General features: G+C 46.2%; 1 protein-coding gene across 2 annotated transcripts; it reads right to left on the bottom strand.

The window, feature by feature from the left end:
• Nucleotides 1-949: 949 nt before the first annotated feature.
• Nucleotides 950-16,141, bottom strand: LOC120846073 (zinc finger protein OZF-like). 2 transcript variants are annotated; one of them, XM_040217728.2, is made up of 5 exons: nucleotides 15,890-16,121; nucleotides 14,154-14,247; nucleotides 12,099-12,221; nucleotides 8,665-8,763; nucleotides 950-2,912 (listed from the first exon to the last, which is right to left on the bottom strand). In XM_040217728.2, exons 1-5 carry the CDS (start codon nucleotides 16,040-16,042, stop codon nucleotides 2,089-2,091), a joined length of 1,293 nt encoding a protein of 430 aa, XP_040073662.1. In that variant the 5' UTR covers nucleotides 16,043-16,121; the 3' UTR covers nucleotides 950-2,088. The 2 variants fall into 2 exon arrangements, with proteins under 2 accessions (XP_040073662.1, XP_040073663.1); XM_040217729.3 differs by lacking the exon at nucleotides 12,099-12,221 and having other exon boundaries at nucleotides 15,890-16,141.
• Nucleotides 16,142-18,735: the final 2,594 nt, after the last annotated feature.

Below are 18,735 nucleotides of genomic sequence, written 5' to 3'. Positions count from 1 at the left end.
GTTTGTCTCAGACGTCGCTATCCTCCCTCCACAAGATTATAGAAGATTAACCCGTCACTCAAAAATCGCACAAAAGCAGCTTTGCAGTTAGTTGCTCTAGCCTGTGCTTTGCTCACATTTTTTTATAGCAGCAGATAAATGGTGATATCTTGTGAGGGCAAGAATCACAAAACTGATAACTGTATCGTTGGCAGTGCTCCTTCTGAGAGCCGTCGTGCACCTCATGTGCGTCTTTGAGCAAAGAGCTAGAGCTTGCACCCTATACTTCCGTGTCACTAGTTGTGTGAAGTGCAGGCAAAGGCAATGCCAGGCGGAGAGAAAGATTGAGCACTAGGAAGGCTGGATATAAGAGGAGGGTGAGGAGAGAAAGGCAGAGCTCTAGGAAAGTTAGAGAAGAGGTTTCTCTTTCCTCTCCCCCTCAGCCTTCCTAGTGCTTGCCCTTTCTCTCTCGCTAACATTGCCTTCACCTGTAATGCACGCAACTAGTGACACGAAGTATAGACCCTTTTGCTGTTTACTACAGTGTAGACCGCATATAACGTATGCCGCAGGAGTCGCGAAAATCCGCACTATAAGCGGTACCGTGCTATAACCAAAACATCAATTTTTCAGGCCAAAATACATGCCATGAGACAACTTACCTTCGTAAAATAATTTATTATATGTTAGATGAAAAATAAAGCTTAGTTTGAGGAAAGTCTTTATTTCACTAGACTAGTACAGTTCTATCTCAAGTGTGTCACACATTTTGAAAGAAATGAGCGGCTTTTGCCTGGCGCAGCCTTTTAACGGCGTCGCGGGTTGCGGACGGACGTTGCGAGTGCTCAGGATTGCTAACCCTAATCACTTTTCTCCGGTGATGAAAACGCGTGAAAATTCGCATCCTTCCATACAGTACGCGCCAGTAATACCTTAAACTTGAGCACACGCATGAAATGCGCCAAATAAGAAATCCGGGCAATGTTCGAGGACACAAATGCTTAGAAATCACCACTGTAGTCGAAGTAAACAAACACGACGACACAGCAACGTCGTCGACTAAAATGATCATGTGGCGAGCGATAGTCGCCGCTAAGTGAGCGCTTGGTATTCACCGGTCATGTTTAGGGCCTAGTCGCCCCGTGCGGCTAAGTCGACTAACAAATCTTAGTCATGGGGTAGGGCTAGTTCAGCCGGTATTTAGCGGGTGACTAGCAGCTCAGTGCCATGGCCGACTCGTATCACCGCTGACTGCCAGCGCAAACGAAGCACTTACTGTCTCGGAAGGCTGGGGGACACATGTAGAAAGAATTGGAGGAGCAAATTTTGTGTAAATAGCCATGTTCAATGGCCAGAGATACCGCTAAAGCGACCTCAGCAGGACGCTGAAAAGCAAGAAAAAACGCACATACGGGTGCATCCATATTTGTTTATGTTGCTGGCAATGCGGCTTTCGTATTTCTTCCTTGGGTTTCTTTTCATTTTTCTTTTTAAAACTCTGTCTCGGACAATTAGTCTCTCATTGTAACTTTTTTCTGCCTAATAGATGTTTAAATATTAGTTCTTATATGATTAAATACCTATTTACGCAGCGACATTTAAGTATGTGTGTGCGTGACCTATCTTTTTGTTACTTCCGCTTCTTCTCAGTAGATAGTCACCCGCTCGCTTCGCGCTCGTGAGTACCGCAGGACTAGTCGATCCTTAGTCGCCGATTTTTTCTTAGTTCATGACTAATTAGTCGCGATACTAACTTTAAAACGGCGCTAGTTAGTCACGACTGGTGAATACGGCTAATAGGGCTTTTCACCTGTATGTGCTCGTAATGATGGGTCAGAGTGCACTTACTAGCAAAGGCTTGGAGACAGAGTGTGCACTTCAATGGACCTCATGTGTGTTTGGTTGTGAAAGATCGGACTGCTATCTTTAGCAAAGGCCTAAGAAGCAAAGGTTTAAAAGGCTTTACAGCATTATGTTTGATTATGGCTTTCCAAATGTGACTTCCAAGCAAAGGCTTGGAATATAGCTCACTTGTAAGGTTTTTCACCACTGTGTATTTGATTATGGTTTTTCAAAGAGGAACTGTGTGTAAACTCTTGGGGGCAAACCTCACTTGAGTGGCTTTACACCTGTATGTGCTCGTTTGTGGTAGGTCAGACTGCGCTTGTAAGCAAACTCTTGGGGGCACAGCTTGCACTTGTACGGCTTTTCACCTGTGTGTGTTCTCTTGTGGTGGATCAGACCGCCCCTGTAAGCAAAGGCTTTGGAACACAGCTCACACTTGTAAGGTTTTTCACCGCTGTGTGTTACATTATGCCTTCTCACCTCAGAATTTCGAACAAAGGCTTGGGGGCAGAGATTGCACTTATAAGGTTTTTCACCACTGTGTATCCGATTATGGTGTTTCAAAGAGGAACTGCGTGTAAACTCTTGGGAGCAAAGCTCACACTTAAATGGCTTTACACCTGTGTGTGTTTGTATGTGGTAGATCAGACTGCATTTGTAAGAAAACTCTTTGGAACACAGCTTACACTTGAAGGGTTTGTCACCTCTGTGGGTTCTCTTGTGGTTAATCAGTGTTGTTCTGTGAGCAAAGGCTTTGGAACACAGCTGGCACTTGTAAGGTTTTTCACAGCTGTGTGTTCGATTATGGTCAATCAAAGAGGATTTCCAAGTAAAGATGCGAGGACACAGCTTGCACTTGAAAAGCTTATCACTTCTGTGCTTTTGAGTGTTGCTGTGCACTTTGAACTTTGAAGCAGGAAATGTGAAAGGAGGTTGGCACTTGACTTGTTCATCACCATGGGCAACCAAGTGGTTCACAATTCCATGCTGATCTCTGGTGAAGTAGGTGCAGGAACAGCATGCAAACCAGATGTCCCCATTGGCTTTCAGAGGGCAGCTGGTCTTTTCCAACAGTGCACGTTCATCTCCTAAAATAAGACAATATTAGGAAATCCATGGAAAGCTCAGCCAAGATAGGCAATTTGTTTCAAATTAACTAGGCAGTGGATTGAGTGGATTAATATCTCACTGCCATTTTTATTTCCAGTTCCGGAAAAGACTCAAAAACAACTTATTCTATTATTTGTTCTATTAGCATGAACAGCATTGAGTATGTTGAAGGAGACACGGACAAGAGGACATATGTACTATTATTTATGATAACTGAGTAAAACCTTCAAGTTATGGTAATTGACCTCCTTTTTTTATAAATCTGGTGTTTTGATAAGCTGGTTTTTCATGTTCTGGATGCAATTGATATATGAAACACTTAAAAGAGTCAAATAAAATAAGCTAGTTTTCTCCTTTTAAATCATCAAGTTACATGAACAAACAAAAATGCAAGCGAGACCTTTTTTTACTGAAAATTGCAAAAACCCATTTTTAATGGGGCCTAACACAAGTTAACCAAACCTTAATTGTGCATTCTAGATATTCTATACATATTCATGCCAAATGCTTTTCGTAATAAATTATATTAGGGACAAATTTTTTTGCAGACAGTGAAGACGCTTTGAAATAAGGAAAAATCAATTCATTTGAATATTAATGTTGAAGCATAGCAGCAACATTGGCTTTTGGAAATATAATTCTTCGTTCTCTTCTATCAGAAACTAAAACTACCAAAGAATGCAACGTAGAGATGACAAGGCTTACTTATCGAAATAAATGTGAAGGCGGACGACGTCACAAGTTGAAGAACCGCGCACATTGAAATGGCTCAAATTTATGCCTTTTTGGGTCGCCGGAAATTCTTCGAATGCGTATTTCACTAATTTCACAATAATATCCTATCCTTATCATTATTATCATTTAATATGGAGATTCAAAAAATAATAAAACAGCCTAAAATTCGTAATCAATGATTTGGCTAAATGTTGCCATTTTTACTTGCATGTCCCCTTCAGCGCTTATTGTTTCCGCTACAAGCTGTAGATGATTGTCACGTTTGTAAGTAGTGCAATCTCTAAGTGAATTCGGGTTCCTGGCTAAAGGTACCGTAAAGTCCCGAAAGAATACTCACCCAAAAATGAAGAGATAAATTGTGAAAATTATGGAGTAAGCGATCTTTCGGGATGCGGCATAAAAAGTTGCTAAAATACTGGTGATAGCAGGGTTGGGGTGGGGGGTCATATTGAACTGCATGAAATGAAAACTGATACCACAAAAGGCGGATAAGGCGAATTCGAGTTCTACAGCATAACAAGTATGCCGGAATCAGCAACAGACTGCCTTACCGAAGGAACGAAAACCGCAGAATGAGGACGCAGCACATTCGCGCTTCACAGCGTGATAAACAAGCAAAAACCAGTTCCTAACTCTACTGCAATGGAAAGCAATATTGCATGTGCTGGTTGCGGACGCAGCAAATTCATGTTTCACAGTGCAATAAACACAGTAAAAAAGAAAAACTCGTGTCTCACAGGAACAGCTATTTCACACACAAATTGTGGACAAAAATAGATGCGGTAACGACCTATGAACTTGCATGCTGCAGGAACGGACACTACAGATTGCAGACGAAACAGATTCACGTGTCAGAGTGCACTAAACAACTGCAGATGGCACAATTGCTGTGATTGCCGTCTGACACTGCGTTATTGATATCTGGTGAGAAACCGGGGGGGGGGGGGGGTGCTTTGAAATTTAGAAAAACAAGGTGGGCGGTCTCTCAGAGGTGGGCGTTCATACAGTCTTTACAGTACCTGTGACAACCGTGATACAGGAGTCGGTAGCGAATTCTCACGTGTCTATCGCATCGTGAAACGCAAATTAACTGCGTCTGCAATCTGATGTAAAAGTTCCCATGTCATGTGGTTTGTAGATAGCTGGTGCCCTGATATTCTTTACTAATTTTTTATGAAGATTTGCTGCCTAATCCCAAAGGTAGCCCATCCAATGTTTTTCACCATCTATCTTCGTTTTGGGCAGGCATTCTTACTACGGGATTTTACGGAAGGTGCATAACATTCGCAACGAATTAGAATGGAATCAATACCTGTAAATATTAATCACAGTTTGTATGTCGAACAGATGGCTATATCTCTGGTTCTAGATACCGGAATTGGAGAGCACTTCAAATTTAACCATCAAGGAGCACAATGCGTCTTGGGATATCAGTCAAGTCCATATCATCATCCGCCTTGGCAGGGCAAGGCATACTGTAATTATGAGCTTTGCCGCCAGGTGGCATCAACACTTTACAATATAGCTTAATCGAAGTGTTGAAGGACTGAACCACCACACGACTGCACCATTCCTTCAATCCCATCCTGTATATTTGGTCTGTTTGCAAAGAAAATGGGAGGTTTTAATTTTTGACGACTGTTGGGACGTGCAAGCCTTTCACGCTTCATCGCACGGTCAATGTCTGCAGTGACAAGCAGTTGCCATGAAGCGCTGTGCAACCACCCTTTAGATTAGCGGAATGAGTGCTTTGAAAATGCTTTTGCATACTTTTGCAGTCGTCTCCATGCTTCAAATTGTTAGCAGCTTTATGCTGCTTTTTTTTCAGTAACACAATGTGGCTGTCAATGCCCATTTTTTAACCTTCAGGAACTAAAGGAATCGAATGGTGAAGTTCAGCTATTCCAGGAGTGAAAATGGGCCCAGTTTCTCCGTTCCAAGGGGTTGAAAGGAATGGAATTGTCGGAAACTAATTCTCCGGAATGAAATTGGAATGGAAAGGCGGTGGCCATTCCGCAACACTGGTGTCTATGTCATATACCTGGTGTTGTGCCTTTCTTCACTGGTTTGTAAAATGTTGTCCTATGTTGTCTTTTCCTTTTTCACACGCTGTCCATTCGATTGTTTCCTGTGTTCACCAGAAATGTTGAGTACATAATTTCCGTTATTTGAACTGTGAATAAAAAGAACATGCATCGATCCCTGTCTGTCGCCCACTGAAGAACAAGCTGTTTGAGCTTCCTCTGCGGTAACCCAGGAAAAAGTGCTGTCGAATAGTTCAGAGCAGAAAAGGGCAAGGAGTGGGAAGGGGAGGAGGTGAGGCAGGCAACGCAGGCGGCGACGAAGCAGGCTACGTGGGCAGCAACCCATGCGGCTAATTGGCTGGCAAGAGTACTAGTGCCGTCTGTTGGCACGTTTGTCAGCGAAACAGCGTGCGACATCCCTTACCAACCCCTCCCTCTCCTGCTTTCTTTTTTTGTCTCTCTTTCGCCTCCTCGCTCGCTCAGACATGGAAAGCGCGTTTCAAATGCCAAGGCTATGGCTGCATACTCCTGCTATTACTACGATGACGACATTAGTCAGAACGCTGGCTCTAGCTTGCTTGCAGCGAGGTCACAGTCAAGCGATTCGGTTATTTGGTCAAGCCAAAGTGTTGGTGGATTCACATACTTCAGTGCCTTTACACTCCCCTTTTAAAAGTCCCAACTATGAAAAAGATTGCTGCAGAGGCGTTATTTCCTGAATGGGATACAATAGATGAACTAGATCAGTGGTCGGCAACCTTTTTGCGAAGCGGGCCGAGTCGCCGCGAAGCCAAGGCGGAACGGGCCAGACGGCAAGCAGCGGAGGGGGGGGGGGGGAGTTAAAATTTAAAAAAAAGCACTTGCTCGAACTTACATTGACGTACATAAATCGAAAATGAACAGTTTCTTTATTTCACGACAAACAACATGAGATGCGACATTTCCACGAAAACCTAGAGACTCCTCTCAGTGAGACTTTTGGTGTTTAACTGCGCTCGCTGAACTACGAACATCCACATTGAAGCTGCTAACTGCGAGTCGCAAAACATTGTGGAGGTTCTCGTCAGTCATTCGTGAGCGGAAGTTGGATTTTATGCACTTCATTCGTGAAAAAGCCTGCTAGCAGACGGGCAGCGAATTAGTCAACTTTATTTTTTTTCTTTAGCTGACCGCGTAGGGGGCGAGTGGGTGTTACCGGGAGGCTGAGGGCCGTATGATACTATCTCGCGGGCCGGATCAGGCCCGGGGGCTGCTGGTTGCCGACCACTGAACTAGATGAACAGCTTTGGCAGTTCCTCCTAGTTTGTAAATGGGGCGGACCAACGCGACACACCACGCTGCTGCACCCACCCTCTACCATACTACCATAATAACTACCATATAGCCATATCATAATAACCACCCCCCCTTCTTAAATCGCTTCACTCACCCCTTCCTGCCATCCCTTCAGCCTTGTCCACTTCAACTTTTTAAAATACTTTATTCCTTGTTCTTTCTCCCCCCCTTTCAAATCACAATGGGAGAAAAAAGAATGCCTCCATCCATGTATTTATCGGGTTTTCCATGCTTATGTTCAGCCATCTCCCTCGCCTCTCCCCATCTTATATGTACAGTAGACTCTCGGTAATTTGAAGCTCACAGGGACAGCAAAAATCCTTCGAATTAAGCGAACTTTGAATTAAAAAAGCACATATAAAACTGAGTTTATTTTATTCAGTACTCACTTAGGAGAAGAACTGGTCGATCTTAGATTGTTTTCGCTGACGCATCCGCGCCACCGTCACTCGGCTCTGCAAGTTACGTATGCATCGTAAGGCGTCTTCGGCATTCTCTTCGCCCGATAAAAAACATTCTACGACGCCCAATGCAGTTTCCGCATCAGCGGCACTCGGCGTGGGAATCGACGGTGGCGAGAGTTCCTCGTCGTCAGTCATCGTCACTTCCTCGCACCACCACACCAGGCCTAACCACTTTGATTATTTCGACGTCCGAAAGCGGACCAGAGACCTCGACGTGCTTGTCAACATCGACATCTGCTTTGGCGACTGACTCCCTTCGACTTCTTGCAGCACCTTAACTTTGGTAGCGAAGTCCAGTGCACGGTACTTACTCCGTTGAGCCATCGTGATAGTACCAAAGCAGCGCAACGGAGCGATTGTTGGGTTGTGCGAAAGCACGTACGAACGAGCCAACACACTTTCGGATCTTCGTTGTCAAAACTCCCGCTCACGCCGTTCCGCAGAACGCAACCCAACCTTCTCGCCACCTATCTCCCTCTCTCCTCTCGAGGGGAAAGTGCAGAGAGGGAGAGCAGAGCCCAAAGCAAATAAGCAAACAGCCGCGCACGCAAGGCTGTTTGCTTGCTTCCTCGCCGCCGAGCCGCAACGCGCCGTGGCGCTATCGCACATTGCATTATCCCTAGTGCAGCGACGCCAGTGACGCGGCCGCGGGTCGTGGCGTTGCGTATTTGCGCTTGGCATTTGCTTTTTTCGCTCCCGGAGTTTCCGGACTTCAGGCGCAGACAAAAAATCCTTCCAATTAACCAGCTCCCAACATTTAGCCTTCGAATTACTGCGTGTTTCTCCCCATAGCATTGTACATACGATTGCCAGGACCAGGCCCATGCTTCGAACTAACCGAAAATTTGAATTATGCGACTTTGAATTACCGAGAGTCAACTGTATTTGTGTCGCTCGTCATATCTGGAGTCGAACTAGAAGTCCTACTTCTTAATGTAGCTCTTCTTGCCTCTGATAACAATGAACTCCCTTTTTTGAATTGTCAGAAATGTTCACTTTCCTTAATCCTTTTTGATATTCTGGCCTCACATGTCCCTTTTCCTGCTTCCTTTCCTGTCTTAACTGACTCTATTTTGCCCATTTTCTAGAATGCAGGTGGGAAGACCACGTGCATTCTAGAGACTGCCCTGTCCTCGATTCATAGAGCAAGCTGGAAAAACAAAACGACTTACCGTGACTTGAGGACTGAATCGGTTCCATAGAAACTGCTCTCAGGTCAGGTTTGTATGACTCACAGGACAGCAAAGGAGGCAGAGGATCACTTGAGATGCCTGGGATCAAACACGAAGAGCAACAGCACTAATTAAGAACAAAGCCATCAAGTGCATCAACCTAACGAGACAGCTAGAAGAATTACACGTTTCAGACACATTGAAAGGTTTACAGAGATGAAGGAAAATTAAAAAAAAGCAATACCTGTGCCCCTAGCAATGAGGGTAGCTTGTGCCACCTGACTTATAAAATCTTTGAGGTAGATTTTACTTTTAAATCAAACATTCCTTTTTTTTTTTTTTTTTTGTAGCACTGCTAGTAGTATTGGCGAGGAGATCGAACAGTCACACCTCCAGCGGTGCTCTTCAGTTGTGAATCCTAAAAAGCGTCTATTCTTGTTTGTTTTTGTTCCAAGAAAGAGAAGATGACGATTCGAAGGCCGCTCCTTGTGCAACTAAAGCACTGGTCAGAGCAAATTGCTCGTGCCGAGACCGTGCTAGGCAAGGTTCAATTTCTTTGTTATACTGCGTCAGGGGTGGAACTCATTAAATGTATTTGGGAGCAGCCATGGGAGCAGCTAAAACCGCCATTTTGGAGCAGGTTGGGAGCAGCTAAAACTACATTCTGGAGCAGGCTAGGAGCAGCTCAGATCAGTTTTCATTGCACTTCAGCTTGTGTCTTAGACGAGCACGGGAGCAATTTCAATTGTGCTTACCAGCACAGATGAGCATGAGTGGTTAGGAACCTAGGCAGATGGGATAACAGTGTAACAGATGCACAAACTTGAAACTTTGGGAGCCTTAATGAGAACCAAAAAGCAAGTACCATATGTTTCTGAAGATGGTGTCCTTGATATTTTCTGAGTGTCTTTCAACAGCTCAAAATGCAAACCTGCACTGCTTATCGCACAACCCACACATGCTTGACATAGTAACTATATGTGCGAATCTCTTGACGTGCAACGGACGCGCAGTTGCGTGGAGGAACAGGGCAACAAATTTTGACTTTAACCTATTGTGCAACTCAATATCCAAGCAGCAGACTACGATAAACGGAGTTATCGAATTCGAAGCGATAAGCAGGAGCAAGGTTAAAGTACGCTGAGCAGATCTACCGCTTGCGTGACAGCTGCTGGCTGGCTAGGTTTCGGATCGGATCGCGTTTCAGTTCTATCAAATCACAATTTATCTTGCGGGGATGCGGTTCCAACTTCTAACCATGAAGTACTGAAAGGAATCTTTTGCTCTTTGTTTTCAACTGGCTGACATTCGGATCCCGGGCTGCAGAGCCTCAGGCAATCTGACGCTTAACGACTCGACCTCACCTCGGCCGACTTGCTTAACCGGTGATGGTTGAAGAATAACAATCCAATCGCAGGTGTAGCGCTTCGAATCCGATCCCCGAGTTTTTTCGCGCGCTTCCGACTAGGGATACTAAGGGACAATAAGCAGAACAAAGGATTGCAAGGCCGACCAGGCTAAATGCGCTCAATGTTGCTGTGGCACAGTTTCCGCGAATGACGCAGGATGGCGCAGAAAAATGTGTCTGGCGCAAAATGGCACAAATGGTGCAGCCGTTCCGCCCCTGTGCGTTATAAACACCATGCTATGGGACAAGCTCGATAAAGCGCCTGCCATAGTTCAATCTCCTGCCAAATAATATAAACATCCGTTCAGTCACAGCAGTCAGCATAACTCGAGAATCACTGGGACATCCGTGCTTCGTATGAAACCTGCCTCTGGCACAAAATGGCACATCTGGCGCAGTAGTCGAACCATTGCTCATTCCAAGCTGGTCAAGAGGGGCATTGCGTCATCATGCCTGCAAGCTGCCCTTGAAAAGTCTTGCCACAATACGCTCCAAGAGAGCATGGGGCGGCAGGTAGGATGGCTTGGCACTTGCGGGTCACCCAGCATTGCATTTGTGCCCACGGCCAAAGAGCTACTTCAAAAGATTAAGACAGGACACCAACAACGTAGGAAGCGACAAGACAAGAGATCACGCGACCCTGGAAAAAGGGGTTGATAAAACTGTGAGACAACTGCTGGAAGCATTTGGTATAGGAAAGGAAGGCGCAATGTGCGCCAGTCAAACTTGGGTTTGTTTACGTAAGACTGAGATAGCCTTTTTGAGGCATGTGTTGACATGATATGTGGACATTTGGTTGGACGTTTTTTCTTATATTAAATAATCAGTCAGAAGTTCCAGCGCTTGTCCCCGTCTACACCTTATTTGTCTGAAATTTGTGCGCTGTTTCCAGTTGTACCATGAACCAATTCACCTGCATCGCCACTTTGATCCGTGCTGATTGATAACACGCTGCGCGACACTGTTAGCGCGAATATGACTTCGACTCTTCTTCCCATTATAGTTGGAAAGTCCTCTCCCTTTTAAGTGAGGGTGAGGAATTGAAGCAACGGTTTGGGAGTTCCTGTGGCTGGAAAGTCCCAGCTTGCACCATGTGGCCCTGTTGGCAGATCCCATATCACATGTGATCACAAAGACCCTCAGAGAAATTTCCGAACACAGCTGCACAAGCTCAAAAACAGTCTTTCAAAAGAGAGCCATCAACGGATCGTCCAGTCAGGTGATATGCGATTACCTGCTTCCAGTGCCTATTCAGGCCTCCCACCATAAACTCCAATGCACCGTGTGCAGCATCCTTAGGTCGATCTAGTAGTGTCACATCACCAAAAAGACAGTCGTACGAACGGTCATGCTCATAACCTTACGTGATGTCCATCTCATCAAGAAAAAGTATGCAGTCTTCTTCAATGTCCTCCATTCCCAGAGCCTTGCTCTTTAAAAAATTGAATACCTCCGTAAGAATGCCTGGAAGGAAGCTTAAGCCTCGCAATCTTCAAGCAAGGGTTTTGTTGGATGGTAATGGATAGCCCAGTGTCCTCAGTGTTTTATAACCTGATGTCCCACAAGCATATTTGATTGGAAGGGCTTGCTTGATAGTGTTCACAAACCACGTGCAACCTTGAGTGTTGCTCCTTGAAAAAGCATGAAGCTGATCATTATTCAGAAACTTCATACTACCCTTGAGATTTTGGAGTTCCTGTTCTGGTGTTTTTACCTTTTTCTTCGGGCTTTTAATGGTTCCCCTAGCCTTCTGGTGATTTTCATGCAAGTTTGTGTACTTTCGTGCCACATCAGCCAGTTATTTTTTTAGTTCTGCACATTCCAGCCCATCAGGACTCTTGCTAGTGAGCAGGTTGTCCCTAGCTGCTAAGTGATAATGATCATGAAAGTCACTCCCAGCTGGTGCAGGTGCCACATGGGGCATTCATATCATACGCAGCAGGAAGTGGTGGAGAAATCCTACCCTCATCTGTACTCATGGCAGATGCAGTAGCTGCACCTGCTGCCAGCTGATACCGACACTGACCAGGAAAGTCATCTTCAGATGGTGGGATCTCGGGACTGGGTAGAGCAGGTGGTGGTGGAGAGCTCAGGCTCTCATCCAGGTTCTCATCAGGTGTGGCAGCCACCTGACAACCGCCCTTGGCTGCTGAAGCCAGAGCAGACGGAAGGGGACATCTTGGCTTCGGTGGCTTACTTCGCTTTGGTGCCGCTCCAAGACATAGAGCAAAGTTTCCAAGAGACTTCAAAACAGATATGTTCCTGTTCTTACCTACTTCAATATGGATATAGCTTTGCTCGCTCATGGCTACTGCCATCGTACGAGAAAGGGAGGGTACTGCAGGGAAATTTAGGGGTCCCAGCCATATAGGACTTCAATAACACTTGGAAGTATTTCTTCTTGGGTTTCAAGAGCATCATTGTTCGAATTAAATGGAGAAAGACGATGGAATGAAAGCCCAAACGTGATCCCGCCAGCCTCACCTGGCCAAGCCTAGAGTGTTGATGCAGTTGTAGCTACATGCGCCTTAGCCAATGCAAGCAATTGTGACTTTCTAAATTGCACTTTGCTCATGATTAATATGCCACCGTTTGTTGTTATGTACATGGCAACTGAAGATCAAATCTATAGTGATGTTGTGCAACATGGCTTCGTTAGTGTCCGTGCACAGCGTCAGTCTGTACTGAGACCGCATGTGCCCCAGCAGCCACTGGTCGTATCCGCCTTTGACGTTCAAGTACCCCATTATGATCCAAGGTGAGCGCGTGTACCAGGGCACCAACGCTAAATAAAGCATTAAGTTTAAACCGCGTGCAAGCGATTTGGCGAGCGACGGCAAGCGACGGCAGCGAGGACCCGCTGTTGCTCAGTCAGTTGCGTGACGAGGCAAACCGCATGAAACCGAAGGGAGCAAGTGATCCGAGAGCTGCTGCGATGTGGCTCCACGCAACAGCTTTTAAATTCTGTGCTTTGTACTTGGTGTGGGACATGTCCCAAAGGATCCTCCCTCACTCCACCTCATCGATGTGGCGTCGGGGTTATTACCCATCGCAGTTGGTGATCAAGCGAAGCTTCTCAACAATATATAACCTAAACTAGCCATGCAGTCACGCTAACAAACCGGTAGTGACGTAAAACGGAACATTTGGTGCTATTGGCTAATCGCTTCAGCCACTTCCGGGCGACGAGCAACAGTGAGAAATTGCTGTCGCTCATCGCTGACTTATCGCTTGCCACTGTTACTCGTCTCAACCGGATGTAAGTGATTTAACGAGCGACGTCGGCAAACGACAAGAGACAGAGACAAAGATTTCTCAGTGTTGCTTGTTGCATAGCTCAGTCCTGGACTTCACCCAGCAACGCAAAGAGCAACAGTAAGAAATCTCCGTCGCTCTTCTTGTTACTCACTAAAGCACGTACCATATTTTCCGGTGTATAAGACGCACCTGTGTATAAGACACACCCCCCACTTTTCACAAGTTTCTAAGTAAAACCTAGTATCTAAGATGCACCGCCGAAAATTCTGGAAAAAAAGCGTCTTATGTATGAGACGCACCGGTGTACAAGACGCAACCCCCACTTTTCGCAAGTTTCTAAGTAAAAACGAGTATATAAGACGCACCTGTGTATAAGACGCGCCGCCGGAAGTTTTTGGAAAAAAAGAGTGTCTTATACTTCGGAAAATACGATACATGCGGTTCAAAGGCACTGTTGCTTGTCGTGTCTCTAGGTTGTTGGAAGGCTGAACCACGTGCAAGCGATTTAGCAAGCGACGGCGACAGGACGTCGCTCATGCTTTGGTCGCTTGCTGCCGTCGCTTTCATGGGGTTTGCCTTGTCACACGACTGACCCAGTGACAGCGAAGTGGGTCGCTTGTCTGATCACTCGTCAAATTGCTTAAATGCAATTTATATCTAATAATATCCCGAGAGATGCCTCATCCCCAAAGGATTCCTCCGTGTCAACCCAAAATTTCGGCTAGATTTTTTTTTTTTTTTTTTTCTATACGTTTAAATAGAGTTCATGTCTAGAAACTGCACTGCCCGGGCCGGTGATACTTACGACGGTATGCATACTTACGACGGAAAGAAAACAAAGTTGGGATTGCATTCGGCTTGAGCTTTTGCCACCCATCAGCTCTCCTCTCCTCGAATGCACTGGGTTCAAAGTGGGCCTGGAAATAGCATATGGGGCATCAATAAAGAATAAAGCTATACGCACTCCGTCGTCCACCACGGCCGGAAAAGGCTATACGCACTACGCGACACTCGTATAAAACGAATGGCTACGAGTTTTCTAAGCGGTGGCATAGCACTGTGGTAAGGTTCTGCTTTATACGTAACTGGACGCGGGTACAATCCACAGTGTGGGCCTACTTTCTTTCTCAAACATTTTGTTTTGTCGAGGCATTCGGCGATATTTATGACATTTCTTTTTTTTATGATCAACACTGAAAAGAAAAAAACTAATGTTGTCGACGAAATTTCACAGAACTAAATGGTATGGGCTTGGGTTGCCGGCTGGGTGCCGCGAGGCAGCATATACGGGTTAAGTTTTGTAATTAGCAGCCGCACACTGTTGCCGCGAAGCGGCGTGAACGCAGGCAGGGGGGTGTTAACGAGCTCCCCAGTGATACACACGCAGGCGCGGATCCAAGGAGGGGGGGGGGGGAAGGGGTTGGCCGCCCCCCTTCTCGGAGGGCAAATACCCCGAAATAAAACTGACTACCGGCTTGCCAGCTGGTAAAGGCTCCGTACTCAAGAACGAGCGTTCAAAATAGGGTAGGTCGCACCCTAGCAGGCACACTTAAGCTCTGAACTTGGAGAACCACTCCGTCGCTTCAATCGAGACTGAAGTCCGCGGCGTCGGTTTGAAAGCACGGCTTGGAGCTAATAAGTCCGCGCAGTGGGGCACATCTAGGGGCCGTCGGTGCAGTGTGGTTCTGCGGCGGCGAAAACAAAAGGTGCAACCGGAGTTCTGTTTATGCTACCTTTGATTCCCCCCCCTCCCCCCACAAATTCCCTCCCCCTCTCCCTCCTCCCTCCCTCCCTTCCCCTCCCCTCCCCCTCCCCCTCCCCCTCCCCCTCCCCCCCCCATACGGAGTTCTGGATCCGCCCCTGTACACACGCCGTTCGAAGAGGGTGACCCAAATGACACGAGCTCTCTGCATAGTGCGTATTGCCATTTCCAGTCAAGCAGCACTATGTATAGTGCGTATAGCTTTACTCATCAATAAAAGAGGTAGACGGTGACATAACTTACTTTCTATTTATCGTTATTAAAGTTAGCACTCCATTAGAAACAAGACAGTAGTCGCAAAACTAAGCGCAAAATTTTGATAGCTAATCATTACTTTCAGACGTTCATCAAACGAGAAACTGTTCGTACAGCACCAGAGCGATATCTGCAAAACAACGCCAATTCCGAGCTCACATTCTGCATTAGCAGCGTCGAAAGGACTTCGGGACGAAATGGAGTAAAACAACAACATTCTGCCGATGGTCCGACTGCTTGCGGGCTCACACGAACATGTCCTGCTTGTCGATAGAATTTCACGCGCGCAACTGAGGATATATAAAAAAAAAAGTTCCATTGCTTGTCCACGATCGCTCGATTCCTCCGTCGATCGAGCGGTCGCGGCTTGTCGCCGCTCCTCGACCACGATAAGCGGAAGTTATTTGCGGCGCTTTACTGCAGAACCAAGTCGAAGAAGCCTTCATTTGAAATAATTTATCACGACCTGAAATACCACTTTCTAGCAATCAACTGCGCGGCAAAAGACGCGGCGATTGCAAGGAAACAAAGTTGGTACTCACGCTGCACACAGACGACGAACGGCTCGGCTCCCAGTCGTCGCGCTTTATCTGTACGAGCCACAGACGCCTCCGTTTGGCGTTTGTTGGGACGCCGTATACCTTCCACCCATTCCTCGAGTGATTCGAACACTGCGGCACGCAGCAACCCGGCATTTGCAAAAGATTTAGCGATCCCACGCGTACATCGACAGCTGATCGGGGCGGCAAAATGGCGGCGGGGTGAACTCGTCCATTTTCGTTTTTTCCGTTTTTTCGTTTGACTAAAATTAAATGCATGGTGGATAAATAAATACGGTATAAAGCCTCCGAAACGGGCAACGACTTGCGCCACCTAGCCAGCAAATATAAATCTGTTATTGCTCTCACGCTGTTTTATTTAACCAAAATCATTGTATTTAACGCCGTTTGACCGAATAAGTGGACAACATAAAGATATTATAATGCACAGGTTCAACTGGCGCTAGTGTCTGTGCGACATCCGTGGCCGCCAAGGAGGTTAGAAGTACTAGGAGGGGGCACGTTGCAATATTGGTGAAGCCTAGTCATAAAAAGTTTAAACGATTTTGTGCCCAGCATGGCCGCAGATTTGTCTGGCAATTGGTGCGCGTGACATGTCACGTGCGAGATGGATGGTTGATTGTAGGAGGATCCTTGCAGGCTTGCGCGCGCTCCGTCCGGTAGGTTTTATCAGATCGAAGGCTAGGTTGTGGTGTATTCTAGTATACCATAGCTAGACGAAGGCTAGCTACGGTCACGTGGTGTGGTGAGAGTAAGGAGAAAAATGCGAAAGAGGCGAGGCGTCAAGGGAGCATGGCTTGCGGAGGCTACGCGGCTGACGTCATGCCGTCTCCTACCCTTCTATTCTCCATGGTGGCCGCAATGTGAAGCAGACATCTGTCTTCTTTTGCGGTGCCCCTGTGCATTCCTATGGGAAAACGCTAGTGCATTTTGCCTCTTCGCCGGAAAATAACATGAAACACTTTGGTTATTTGGGTCGTACCGAATAACATGTACCTTGATTAGCATTGTAAAAGTGTAATTGATCTAGTTAGTGCATTTTTTCTTCGTCAGTGAACGACGTTTACTTCGTTACATTTCAGTCTCAAACGTGTGTTCCGCGGCAGGTGTGTAAAGACAAGCGACGGTTCAAAGCAAAATAACAATCGAAAGGAATATACCGGGTGTTTAATTGTGAGAAATCCGAACCCGACTTTACGGACCACAAAAATAAACTAGACTTTGCAAGGAGCTCCAACTCCGTCAAAACGTAGCCCCAGCCGATCAAGCAAGATGCTAAAATGTAAACAGCTACCATTACCGGAATAAAAAGTTAGAGGTAAGAAACTGTTTTTGCCTATGAGAGGACGCCGTCCGTGACAAGCAGCAGACGAAATGTCTCTGTTTGCGGCGTTTGCCGGCCAGATATCACCCACGGCGCCCCAATCTGCCAAGGGGCGCCAGTTGGTGTGGCTGGTGTGGCGACGAAGGCACCGGAGACGAGAAAAGTAAATGAAAGGGAGGAGAGCGCCGAAGGAGCGAGAGAGAAAGAAGGGAGCAGGGGGTAGACGACTGCCATTTTTTAGCAACGCTGTCGGAGACTGGTCGGAGAAGAGCACTGCTGAGGCTACGCGTCGTCTGCTACGGGCCGACTTCTTTTTCGCCTGAATAAAAGGTGGTGGCCATACGCCGAAAAATCTTCATTTATTAGCTTTCTAACCCAGCGAGGAATAGCAGAATGGCACTTTCTTGCCAGAGCCAGCGGTATAAAAGGCAATAATCGAGATTTAGATGCCGATTCCATGCATTCCGCCGGGAGAATGATCGAAGATGGCGGCCCTCCCCACTCAGGTGGGAGCAGCCAGGAGTTCACGCGCATGCGCTCATGCCTCTCGCTCTACGCTGCGTGCTGATTGGCTCACTTGGGAGGAGAGCGTTACAGCGGCGAGATCATAGACTGAACAAATTCTCCCTATATACGGCTCTGCCAAAGGTCAGACCTCTGCCAAGGGATTTTGGTTAGTTTCGGTTTCGGTCTGGCGGTTTGCGGCACAGCACCGCCGGGTACAATTCCAGGTTATTAGTGGACTGTTTCTTTAAACTCAGGTTAGGCTCGCTAACTTGTTTATTCGTATAATGCTTTTGTTAGTGTGGATAAAGACGTTTTGTTGCTTCACCAGCTGGCTGCGTTTTTGTTGTGATGTAAGCATAGGTGTAGATTCTGGGGGGGGGGGGGGGGGGGGGGGGGGGGGGCAGAGCCCCCCTCCGGGCCCGGGCCATGGTCCTTACATGGGATGCCGCGAATTCGAAAGGTTTCAATATTTTCGACCGTACGGAGGTTCGAATTTGAAAAATTCACAACTTAAAATTCACAGCACCACATGTAAAATTGCGAAAAAAAAATTACGAATGTACCTCACTGCTTGAATCCAAATGAAACCACCCGCCGGTCTTTCGAAGTTCGACAAACTTCGAACTTTTACTTTAAAAGTTTGAAGTTCGTCGAACTTTTGACTTTTCAGGAATCGAAAGTTCGACGTTTTTCAAATTTTTTAGATTAATAAGTTAAAAAGTTAGAAAATTATCGATTTCTTAGCATAGGAAGTTCGAGAGTTTGAAAAGCTTAGAACTTTTTAGTGCAAGAAGTTCGGAAGTTCGAAAATCATAAAATTTTTTAGTCTATCAAGGTCGAAAGTTCGACAAGCATCGAATTTTGCAGCGTAATAAGTTCAAAATTTCGAAAAGCGTCGAGCTTCTTAGATTAATAACTTCGAATTTTTCAATATGGAAAGTTCGAAATCTTTCGAACCGCTTGATCCGATCATCGAAACTCCGGTTTGAAAAACGTT

This window comes from Ixodes scapularis, unplaced genomic scaffold (genome assembly GCF_016920785.2).
Source record: "Ixodes scapularis isolate PalLabHiFi unplaced genomic scaffold, ASM1692078v2 PGA_scaffold6__148_contigs__length_123643588, whole genome shotgun sequence".
Taxonomy (NCBI): Eukaryota; Metazoa; Arthropoda; class Arachnida; order Ixodida; family Ixodidae; genus Ixodes; species Ixodes scapularis.
Note: the sequence above shows the minus strand (reverse complement) of the source record. Positions and strands in the feature narration are given on the sequence as shown.

What these genes read in the sequence shown, in the direction of transcription:
- LOC120846073 (XM_040217728.2), bottom strand. Translation starts at nt 16,042, where the DNA reads ATGCCGGGTTGCTGCGTGCCGCAGTGTTCGAATCACTCGAGGAATGGG. An exon ending in GTTCGTCGTCTGTGTGCAGC is followed by an intron (nt 14,248 to 15,889) that starts GTGAGTACCAAC and finishes TGCTATTTCCAG; the next exon opens with GCCCACTTTGAACCCAGTGC. An exon ending in AACTTTGTTTTCTTTCCGTC is followed by an intron (nt 12,222 to 14,153) that starts GTAAGTATGCAT and finishes CTCTGGCTTCAG; the next exon opens with CAGCCAAGGGCGGTTGTCAG.